The sequence below is a fragment of the Coregonus lavaretus genome, assembly GCF_964263955.1.
Source record: "Coregonus lavaretus genome assembly, contig: HAP1_SCAFFOLD_9380, whole genome shotgun sequence".
Taxonomy (NCBI): domain Eukaryota; kingdom Metazoa; phylum Chordata; class Actinopteri; order Salmoniformes; family Salmonidae; genus Coregonus; species Coregonus lavaretus.
Genome location: NW_028162690.1, coordinates 4,195 through 15,600, shown reverse-complemented (window position 1 = coordinate 15,600; position 11,406 = coordinate 4,195). Strand labels below are relative to the sequence as shown.

The following is an 11,406-nucleotide window of genomic DNA, read 5'->3' as shown; positions in this document are numbered from 1 at the left end:
GACATTACGCCTTAGAGGTTTTTAGGCTTAGGGGTTAGGTTTAGGACTAGAATTAGGGCTAGGGTAAATATAATTTTGAATTGGAATACATTGTTTGGTCCCCACAAGGATAGTAAAACAAATGTGTGTGTCTGTTTCTCTGTCTGTAATACACAGTGGCCTTTTAAGGCATGATTAACAGACTGGATAACCTCAGACACCCCCTATCAGATGACCTGAGACAACAGGACAGGAAGGGAGGAAGCGACAGAAGGAGGGAGGGAGAGGGGGATGAGGGAGGGGAGTCGAGTTAGCATTAGCGGCGCTAATCGCAGGGGCCCGGTTTGGTTCCCTTCAGACATGACTGCACCCATTCACGCTGCCCAGTCATTGGGAACCCAATCCCTGCACTGCCGCAGCCGTCACCGCGTCGCTATCCCTGGATATCAGAGAGATTTAATCCAGTCTAATAAACAGAGGCTTTAACAAGAGAAGAAGCCCGGGAGCAGGAGGGAGAGGAAACAATTCACTTTCTGTGTTCATAAATATTTACTGGAAGTAGGCAGAGAGAGAAAGAGAGCAAGGGGGAACGATTGAGTATGAAACAGACAGAGAGAGAGAGAGAGACAGAGAGCGAGAGAGAGAGAGAGACCAACAGAGAGAGACATTACAACACAGACAAAATGAAAAGGAGTGCATTAGAAAACAAAGAGGCAGAATAGGACGGGAGAGAAAGATGGGAGGACTAAAAGGCAGAGAGGGGTGGGGAGGGAGGAGGGGTGGGGAGGGAGGATAGATGGGCTACAGTAAATCCTCTTAGACGGAGAGAAGAGAGTCAAAGTCTCTTTTAATTGTGATGAAATTATAGAGCGGGCTAATCCTGGCCTGGTGATTGGAGTCATTTTCCACCTGGATTAGACAGCATAGCGGCGGAAGCAGCAGAGGCTTTATGTGGCAGACTCAGCTCCCCCATTCATTATTTGATTTCAGAACGGCTTATACGAGACAAAACGTGTGTGTTCTACTGCAGGGATCATGAATTTTGAATTTTTAACGAGGCGTGGTGTTTAAAGTCAATCAAAGTGCCTTAATCACCAAACAGACTGGCTCAAAGTCAATGTCAAGGGAGGGGAGAGAGGGTGAGGTGGGGGAGAGATGGGGGGACCTCAGAAGAATAAAGGAGAACTTACCGTGCTCGACTCTCGTTCTTTTACCAGAGGGATCGCCAGGGGGGAGTGAAAGGATGACAGGCCAAGAGGGAGAAAGTGAAAAGAACGTTAGTACGCATGGCAATATGTATTGTGACTTAATTGGTCTGCATTCACGACACAACAGCATTTAAAAAACGTTGGTTTCACATTCAGACAAGTCATTTTAATGAGTATCCTAACTGACTGTTTGCAGCCACTGTGGTCTGAGAGTACATGGACATCAGGCCACCCAATTCATACTCAAATAGAATCAGCACAGAACCAAAATGGCTGTAATGTAGAGCCACAATGCCCACTGAGTAGAGACAAAATGGCCGCAATATCAAACCACAACGCCCATTGTATGGATCCAAAATGGCCGCAATACAAAAAGACACTGCCCATCGAGCAGAACCACACCACCTCAGTATCCACACCCTCAAGCTCCTCACCTCTGTGCTCTAGGTCATGGTTGTTCTTCTCATCCTTGACGGAGGGCAGGTGGGCCTGGCTGCCCAGGGCGCCCAGCGCCAGCAGGCCAGAGCCAGCCACGCCCGGGATGGGGGGTATGCCAGGGGGCTGCAGGCCCGAGGGGTGCGGGGGCATCTGGATGGGTGGCCCACCGTGGGCAGCGTGGGACAGGTGCTGAGCCTGGAGCTGCTGCTGCTGTTGGGGAACAAGACATACGACAAGTGGGTCGGCTGGGAAGAGACCGTGGGACTGGCTACACAACACATGAGAGAGGGGGTTTAGTTCAGTGGGTCGGCTGGGAAGAGACCGGGGGACTGGCTTTACAACACGAGGCGGCTTAGTTCAGGTGGGCGCAACATTACAGAAAAGCTCAGATAAAAATGTGGCATTGATGTGTCGAATTAAAAGTATTTTTTCTTGTCATGTAAAATAGGGAATCCTCAATATCAGCTCTAGACAGTACATATTTCTATCGGCAACAGTCTAAAATGTTGCACCCCATTGAATAACAAGCCCTAGTACAGTGGTTCTGAAATCTCTCCTCAGGGACCCCTCAGACGTTTCACAATTGGGTTTTAGCACTGAACTAGTTCACCCGATTTACCTAGTCAAGGGTTTGATGATTAGTTGACAACTTGAATCAGGTGTGCTAGTTCTGGAATAGGTAAAATACATTAACCGGCTGGGGGTCCCCGGGTAGAGGTTTGGACCGGCTGGGGGTTCCCGAGGAGAGGTACATAAAGTTGTTAGTCTCCCTCCCCTCCCCAATCACAGTCCTAAACCATGGAAAGGAGGAAGGATTGGGGAGTTGAATTGAAGTCCACACATCTGTTAGAGGCCAGTAGGTAAGAACCATTCTTAGCAATAAGGCCATCTTCCTCACAAATGTCTGAGGATGGCTATTATATGAGGCCCTGGATATGAGGTTGGACACACGCACACACACCCACCGTATCCCCACACACACACACACACACACACACCGTATCCACACACACACAAACACACACACCGTATCCACACACACACACACACACTGTATCCTCCACACACGTCACGCTAAATAAAGTCCACCTCATTTCATAAACAGAACACACTTGATACATACTGGATGAACTGCGCCCAAATACCAGCTGCCTGCAGCAATTAGTGAGAAGCAGTCGGCACCACAACAACACAACAACCGCTAGTTAACCGTCCTTCAAGGCTTCAACGCAGGCTTCCTACTCAAAGATCTCAGTTCTATGTCGACTGTTTTAGCAGACAGTCCAGACCAGAACATGGCTGGGGCTGTATTCTCCGAGGGTTGCATATAGGGTTAACTTCACCCACGGCATGATCGCCCCCATCCTGGCCCTCTAGCAAATACTGTTAACAGGCAGAGAGGGAGGGGGACACACACACTTAGCCCTCCCAAGAGTCTGTCAACGTCAGAGAGCGAGAGAAAGAGTGAGCAAGAGGGAGAGAGCGAGAGAGCGAGAGCGAGAGAGAGAGGAAGAGCAAGAGAGCGAGAGAAAGCAAGAGAGCGCGAGCAAGAGGGAGAGCGAGAGAGAGAGAGAAAAAGAGAGAGAGAGAGAGAGAGAGAGAGAGAGAGAGAGAGAGAGAGAGGGAGAGCGAGAGAGACAGACAGACGAGAGCGACTCAGGGATCCAGACTAACAGACGGGAGTTAAATAGCCACTCAGCTGAAAAGGGGAAGTGAGTGCTTTAAAACTAGGTTAAATAACACTTAGCACATCCATCAAGTGTCAGTCCCAAACCAATCTATTGACCTTCCTGATAGCTCGCTAGCTGGGAGTCTTATAGCCCTGACCCATATGACTCATTAGAAGGAGAGGAGGAGGAGGAGCTTGTAAGCCTTTTAACAGTAAAGGTTGATCAAGTCTGGTCTCTTAACAATAGGCCTGTTTTCCAGTAGGCTCATTAACTGGAGCTGGGGAGTAGGGGTATAGAATGGATGGAACCCACTTAGACAGGCAGGATTGTTAATCAATATTGTGCTGGTGGTGTGTGAAGCAGAGGCCTATTTGTGTTAGGGAGGGATGGAAGGGGGGGGGGGGGGGGGGGGGGAATAGAGAAGAGACGTCCCTGTTGAGGGTACTAATGAGGGAAGCATGCAGAGAAGCATCATCAAGAAGCCTCATTAAGGGGCCACCGTGGCGGAGGAGGAGAGGAGTGAAGGATGAGGGAAATAAATGGCCTCCGATTCAATATTCCTGAATAAAGAGGTGACAGACTTCCTTTCAGACTTATCTGTTTTTATCTGTGTAAATGACTCCAAATCTCGGGCGGGTTTTGTCAGGAGGGGATGCGCAGGAACGAGGCTATTAAAGCTAACGGGGCGAATCATAGCTCCCACCGACAGACCGTTAGCGTCAGGTGGAACCAACATCAACACTATGAAAGACTAACTGGCTGGCAGACTGGCTGGCAGACTGGCTGGCAGACTGGCTGGCAGACTGGCTGGCAGACTGGCTGGCAGACTGGCTGGCAGACTGGCTGGCAGACTGGCTGGCAGACTGGCTGGCTGGCAGACTGCATGACTAAATAGCATAGAAACAAATGAGGCTGAGTTCCAATACTTTAAAGTGCAATTTTGAGTATCAAGACACCCAATGCATGCTTTAGTTCCTGACTTCCTAACACACAGTGGTTATCTGTCGTTACAAAACCACTTGGCATGCTAAGTGGTAGCAATTCAAACAAACGTCAACAACAACATATCAACAACACATCTCTTCTCATTCCCTCCATTCATCCATCCATCCATCCATCCATCCCTCTCCCAAACACTGACCATGAAGGCTGGGTAGACAGTTTGTTGCTGTTGCTGAAGGAGTCAAAGAAAGATGGCGGTAAGAGGAGGTAGCTGTGGCTAGGGAAGATCTCAATTGGATACTCCTCACGTCCTCTCTTCTTCTCAAAACCCATTGAGGAGGTCAGAGGGGAGGGACCTCTGGCTTTCTCATCCAATGGGTTTTAAGAAGGAGACGAGAGGACGTGAGGAGTATGCAATTGAGATCTTCCCTAGATCTAAGCTCAATGCTAATGCTAGGAGGCTAACCACAGGTGCATTGCAATGCAGTACAGTTTGAGTGATAAGGCTATGATAACACAGTGTCCAAAGTGAAATGAACTGTGAGAACACATCGTTGGTCAGCAGTATGAGAGTCCTTCAATGGGAGCTGAGGTACCTGCAATGGCTGAGGTTCTTATGCACAGTGGCTTGTATTAATTATTTTTCAGGTGTTAAAAAAAAAACCCAAGGAGACTCATTAAATAGAGGGATAGGCCTACACATACTAACGTATCCGCCGGAAAATGGCGGACAATTGTCTGGTCTTAAATCCGTCCAATTTCTGTATTATTTACAGACTGTAGTGTCCATTTAGCCCGTATGCTACGCTCCACCTAGATGAAAACCAAAGCCATATCTACGAGACATCTCTAATATGGAAATCATGAGGTACTACATGTGTGTACAGGGGTTTCAGCCAATGTGACTGCAGACAAATGCCCTCTGTGTGAAAAGGGACACACTCAAACCAAATGGAAAATGTGAATTTGACACTCAAATCTGCAGCAAATAAAAACATGCAAAGTGAGCGAGTGGGTCCTCCAAAAAGCAAATGGTTGTCCCAGAATAACAACAAAACAGGCGCTGTAATAAAATGTTTTACATGAAATGTGTGTTCTAGATCAAATAGGCAAAACACCAACAGTAACCCATCTGTTAACCATTGATGTTGCCCTTAGGTACAGATCCAGGATCAGCTTTCCCTGCCATAATCCCAACTTTAACCAATAGTGTGGAAACCGCTAAACTGGTCTTAGATCAGTGTCTGGGGGGCAATTTCATCCTGTCCTGTTAACCATTATCTAAAAGAACAAGCTGGTGCTAAAAAGCTAGTAACTTCACACACTAACTAAAGTAATGTACACCTGGGTTGTCTACTTGTGTGAACTTCAGTATGATTAACACAGAATGGTTCCGTGCTTACTTTGGAATGGGGTTGACGTTCTGGAACATAATGTGCAAACTGTTTGTACACCGACTGTGCTGGTTGGCTGAGTAGAGCTAGATTACTGCACTTGTGTTATGGGAAGCAGTCTGTAAACCATTTGTAGACTACTGTATGAAACCATAAACCATAAACGGTGTGTATACAGACTGGCTGGTATGCAGCGTTGTATTGGGGGGCTGTAAACCCTGTTGGAATATGTTGTTTATTGGTGCACCCTCTCTCTCGGGTCACTCTGTGCCTTGGGGAGAGGGCAGATTAGCAGGTAGTATATCTCCTGAGATAACACTGGCATGGCCCTGTCCTGGGGACGGGAGACTGACTGCTGGAAAACATCTAACCTGGACAAGGGTCAGGGTGAGCTCTGTGTGTGTGTGTGTGTGTGTGTGTTGCTCCCTTTCTGGAGGACTGGGTGTGTGAGTGTGTGTTGAACAGATCATTTGTATCTCTCTCAGTGCCCAGTTCAGTGTATGAGCTACACCACATGACCAAAAGTATGTGGACACCAGCTCGTCAAACATTTCATTCCAAAATCATGGGTATTAATATGGAGTTGGTCCCCCCTTTGCTGCTATAACAGCCTCCACTCTTCTGGGAAGGATTTCCACTAGATGTTGGAACATTACTGCGGGGACTTGCATCCATTCAGCCACAAGAGCATTAGTGAGGTCGGGCACTGATGTTGGGCGATTAGGCCTTGCTCGCAGTCGGCGTTCCAATTCATCCCAAATAAGTTTGATGGGGTTGAGGTCAGGGCTCTGTGTAGGCCAGTCAAGTTCAAGCTCCAGAGTCCAATTGCGGAGAGCTTTACCCACTCCAGCTGACGCTTGGCATTGCACATTATGATCTTAGGCTTGAGTGCGGCTGCTCTGCCATGGAAACCCATTTCATGAAGCTCCCGACTAACAGTTCTTGTGCTGACGTTGCTTCCAGAGGCAGTTTGGAACTCGGTAGTGAGGGTTGCAACCGAGGACAGACCATTGTTACGTGCTTCAGCACTCGGCGTTCCCATTCATGTGAGCTTGTGTGGCCTCCTACCACTTCGCGGCTGAGCCGTTGTTGCTCCTAGACGTTTCCACTTCACAATAACAGCGCTTACAGTTGACCGGGGCATCTCTAGCAGGGCAGAAATGTGACGAACTGACTTGTTGGAAATGTGGCATCCTATGACAGTGCCACGTTGAAAGTCACTGAGCTCTTCAGTACGGGCCATTCTACTGCCAATGTTTGTCCATGGAGATTGCATGGCTGTGTGCTCGATTTTATACACCTGTCAGCAATGGGTGTGGCAGAAATAGCCAAATCCACTAATTTGAAGGGGTGTCCACATACACTATATATACAAAAGTATCTCTCTCTCGCTCTCTCCTCTCCCTCAGGGCTGAGTTAAGTGCATGGATATTCTTTCTCAGACAAATTACTTTGCATGTCTGTCCCTCAGTGTAAAGATGACATAGTTGAGTCCCTTAGGTTTAAAGAAGACCGGGTTAAGTGTACACTTCTGTCCCTCTCCCTGTCAATGTATCGTGTCTCCCTCTCTGACAGAAGTGTGTGTGTGTGTGTGTGTGTGTGTGTGTGTGTGGGTGTTTGTGTGTCTGACACTGGACATCGTTTAGTCAGACACACACATCAACTAGCCAAACCCTGCTGGCCTCTGATTACTGTGAGATATTTAATTACCTCCCTTCTTCCATCTCTCTATCCCTTGCTCTCTCCCCCACACAGTGGAAGCATGGAGATTGATCTCCTGTCATCTCTTCCTCCAACAAATAAAAGCCTGTTTTCATAGTGTGTGTGTGTGTGTGTGTGCCAAGCTGCCGAGCTCAACAGCCCTGCCCCTGCTTAATGGCAAAGGCGTGTGGACAGTAGAATTAAACCGCCCGGTGGCTGGGAGGAGAGGAGGAAGTAATTACCTTGGAAACGGGGGTCACAGTCTTGGCTCATTTGCCTTAATTGAATTTCAATATCTGCCTCCGGCCGGCTTGACCCCACCCCTGGGGCTGGCTAACTGCTAGCTAACCGCTAAGGGCTTCAGGATAGCTACTGAAAGCTTGGGGGTCAGCTAGCTAACCGCTAAGGGCTTCAGGATAGTTACTGAAAGCTTGGGGGTAAGCTAGCTAACCGCTAAGGGCTTCAGGATAGCTACTGGCAGCTAGGGGGTCAGCTAGCTAACCGCTAAGGGCTTCAGGATAGCTACTGACAGCTAGGGGTCAGTTAGCTAACCGCTAAGGGCTTCAGGATAGCTACTGACAGCTAGGGGGTAAGCTAGCTAACCGCTAAGGGCTTCAGGATAGTTATTGAAAGCTAGGGGGTCGGCTAGCTAACCGCTAAGTGCTTCAGGATAGCTACTGAAAGCTTGGGGGTCAGCTAGCTAACCGCTAAGGGCTTCAGGATAGCTACTGAAAGCTAGGGGGTCAGCTAGCTAACCGCTAAGGGCTTCAGGATAGCTACTGGCAGCTAAGGGGTCAGCTAGCTCGAACAAGTGAAAACAGCTAGCATGTTAGCTTTATTTAATAGGGCGGAAGGAGCAATATAGGAAGACGAGGTGTTATCATTTCAGAGTGTTCAGATTCCCAAATCGATCCGCATCTCCTAGAAACCCACAACATACTGTGCATCCGGTCAACTCATCAGCAAGCCTTTGGTTAACTGGATCAGTTGTGCCACTACTGGAATAGATCAAATAAGTGGAATGAGGAGAGCTTTGACTTTCAGAGTTAAGAAAGGGATTACTAGGTAAAGCCTTATTACGATACAGCCACAACATGGTTAAGTTCTATAGCCTAGTTTCCATAGAGCTCTACGATGGTGTGTGTGTGTATGGGGGGGGGGCTATAACAGTGTGAGTGTAATCTCAGCTTCAGGACACTACTGGTCTTCCCTATAGAGGAATAAGCAGCCTGAGTGGTAGAGATGAAGACTGCACTGGCTGGAGCCCCTTATCCAATTAAAAACATCCTTACTGGCAAAGTGGAGTCAGAGCAAAGCCCCATGATCTGATCACAGTCTTACCGCTCTAATCTCAGCCAGGTCTTTACGTTACCCTCTCTGTGACCGTCTCAGTTCACAACCAACACTAGCCACTCTCTCAGCCATTGCAGGAGGGGGCCCCCTTGAAGGACTGATTGCTGACCGACCGACACACTGCTGACCAGTGGGATGGTATGTATAACCATCAGACGTATGTATAAATTGAAGATAAATTAATCAAACCCACCATGGTAACTGGTAAATCAAATAGACAGTGCATCACATACAGTACATCAACTCATAATCAAAAACCAGTGGTGACCGAGGCAACGCTGCACGTGGGAGGGGTATGGTGGTGTCATACTGTAGCAAGCTAGTGCACCCCTCCAAAGATACCCATACAGGACACTACTGTAACATCCTCTACCAGGACACTACTGTAACATCCTCTACCAGGACACTACTGTAACATCCTCTACCAGGACACTACTGTAACATCCTCTACCAGGACACTACTGTAACATCCTCTACCAGGACACTACTGTAACATCCTCTACCAGGACACTACTGTAACATCCTCTACCAGGACACTACTGTAACATCCTCTACCAGGACACTACTGTAACATCCTCTACCAGGACACTACTGTAACATCCTCTACCAGGACACTACTGTAACATCCTCTACCAGGACACTACTGTAACATCCTCTACCAGGACACTACTGTAACATCCTCTACCAGGACACTACTGTAACATCCTCTACCAGGACACTACTGTAACATCCTCTACCAGGACACTACTGTAACATCCTCTACCAGGACACTACTGTAACATCCTCTACCAGGACACTACTGTAACATCCTCTACCAGGACACTACTGTAACATCCTCTACCAATATACAGTAGTATCCTGTATGTTATCCTGGTAGAGGACGTTACAGTAGTATCCTGTATGTTATCCTGGTAGAGGACGTTACAGCAGTATCCTGTATGTTATCCTGGTAGAGGACGTTACAGCAGTATCCTGTATGTTATCCTGGTAGAGGACGTTACAGCAGTATCCTGTATGTTATCCTGGTAGAGGACGTTACAGCAGTATCCTGTATGTTATCCTGGTAGAGGACGTTACAGCAGTATCCTGTATGGGTAACATCCTCTACATCAGTGTTTCCCAAACTCGGTCCTGGGTTTCACCTTAGCACTACCCAGCTGATTCAAATCATCAAAGCTTGATGATCAGTTGGTTATTTGAATCAGCTGGGTAGTGCTAGGGCAAAACCCAAAATGTGCCCCCCGAGTGGGGGGGGGGGGGGGGGCCTGGACTGATCTACATGCTACTACTTTAACATCCTCTAGCCATCTACCACCTCCACACTAGACTATATATATATACACTATACTATGTACTTTGAACTAGAGCTATATATCTATGTGAGATAGATGGGCCTAAATGAGACACTATATAGCTAGTGGACTACCGGTCCCGTCCGTGCGTGCAGGCTTGCCCCGGTCTCTGGCTGAATGAAGTAAAGTAAGGGGGGTACACACGGTGAGAGGCAGATTGGGAAGTCCACGTACCCCGATGATGGCATTGAGCTCAGTCATAGTGACCTGCTTGGCACGCTCAACAGCCTGAGCAACCTGCTGCTGGTGCTGTTGAGGAGAAACACAGAGACAAGGTTTAACCAACTTTAGCTAGGCTACTGTACACCAAGTCTCGATGGTTATAGAGCCTGTTTCATAGACACAGATTTATTAAACCAGAATTAGGCTCATCTCGGGTTAAATTAATCAAAACCTTAACATGTGAACAGGGATTAACCTTCAATGATATAAGGCCTGAAAAGGGGCTCTATACAACAGGACCACACAACCATGGGAACCCCAGAAGGTTTTTTTGTATGTGTTAAGACAACGTTGGGATGGATGTGTGGGGCACTCACCTCCTGGGACAGGAAAGGCATGATCTGTGCGAGAATTGCATTGAGCCGTTTGGCAATCTCAGTCTGGAAGAGAGGAGAGAGGAAAAGGGGTGAGGACTACATCAGCAGCCAGCTTGGATTACTAACAGACAGAGAGAAGACGACAAGGTCAATGTTTACCCCTCCATCCCACCTTCCAAGATACCAGTTCAGTTTTGGTTGGTTGAACAGAGACACATCAATAAGCTTGATAACACAGCAAGGGGGCCTGTTTTTCCCTCTCTCACACACACACACACACACAACTACATCCCTCAGTCCACTCCAGAGTCCATCTGGACCCCGGATGTCCCATTACTCTTAACTGAAACAAATGGGGGAGAAGCGCTCCTTAAAACAAACCAAATCTGGACTCCCTCTATCCCCCATCCATTAGACAGCTGGCCTTATTTCATTAGCAGTTTGAAATATGATAATAGCATTTGGGAGGAGGGAGACAAACCATGGTAATACTTCACAATTACTACGCAGCCATTTCACAGAAGACAGGGAGAGAGAGGAGAGGGGAGGCTGGCTGACTAGCAATATCTATCACCACCATCATTGGTATAGAGCAGGGGGAGGGGGGGGGGGGTTCAGACAGAACACTTTAGAGCCCCACATTTGGAGGGCTGGATACAGTTCTGCTGCTCTTGAATATCCACGGACATAGTTGCCAAAACACAATCCATTTCCTCCTAACGGATTTCCAGAGAGCAAGAGAGAGAGCGAGAGACTTGACACTAAGGTAATCTAATTTGACTGTGTTGGGGAGAGAAGAACTAATGGATTGTGGGGCAGATGGCCCAGCA

General features: G+C 47.9%; 1 protein-coding gene across 4 annotated transcripts; it reads right to left on the bottom strand.

Annotated features, from left to right (window-relative positions):
* Nucleotides 1–827: 827 nt before the first annotated feature.
* LOC311119013 (transducin-like enhancer protein 3-B) lies at nt 828–10,669 on the bottom strand. Of its 4 annotated transcripts, none has more exons than XM_084193766.1 (5): nt 10,577–10,669; nt 10,212–10,286; nt 4,437–4,469; nt 1,622–1,835; nt 828–1,186 (listed from the first exon to the last, which is right to left on the bottom strand). In XM_084193766.1, the coding sequence occupies exons 1-5, from the start codon at nt 10,595–10,597 to the stop codon at nt 1,146–1,148; spliced, it is 384 nt and encodes a 127-aa protein (XP_084049892.1). In that variant the 5' UTR covers nt 10,598–10,669; the 3' UTR covers nt 828–1,145. The 4 variants fall into 4 exon arrangements, with proteins under 4 accessions (XP_084049892.1, XP_084049891.1, XP_084049894.1 ...); XM_084193765.1 differs by having other exon boundaries at nt 10,182–10,286; nt 10,577–10,665; XM_084193768.1 differs by lacking the exon at nt 4,437–4,469 and having other exon boundaries at nt 10,577–10,665.
* Between the last annotated feature and the right edge of the window lie 737 nt (nt 10,670–11,406).

Bases quoted from the DNA above. Each gene is read 5' to 3' on its own strand.
- LOC311119013 (XM_084193765.1), bottom strand. From the start codon at position 10,597: ATGCCTTTCCTGTCCCAGGAG. The intron at 1,836-4,436 runs GTCAGTGTTTGG...GTTCCCCAACAG, and splicing joins CTGTCTACCCAGCCTTCATG to CAGCAGCAGCTCCAGGCTCA. The intron at 1,187-1,621 runs GTGAGGAGCTTG...CTCTGGTAAAAG, and splicing joins CCATGACCTAGAGCACAGAG to AACGAGAGTCGAGCACGGTA.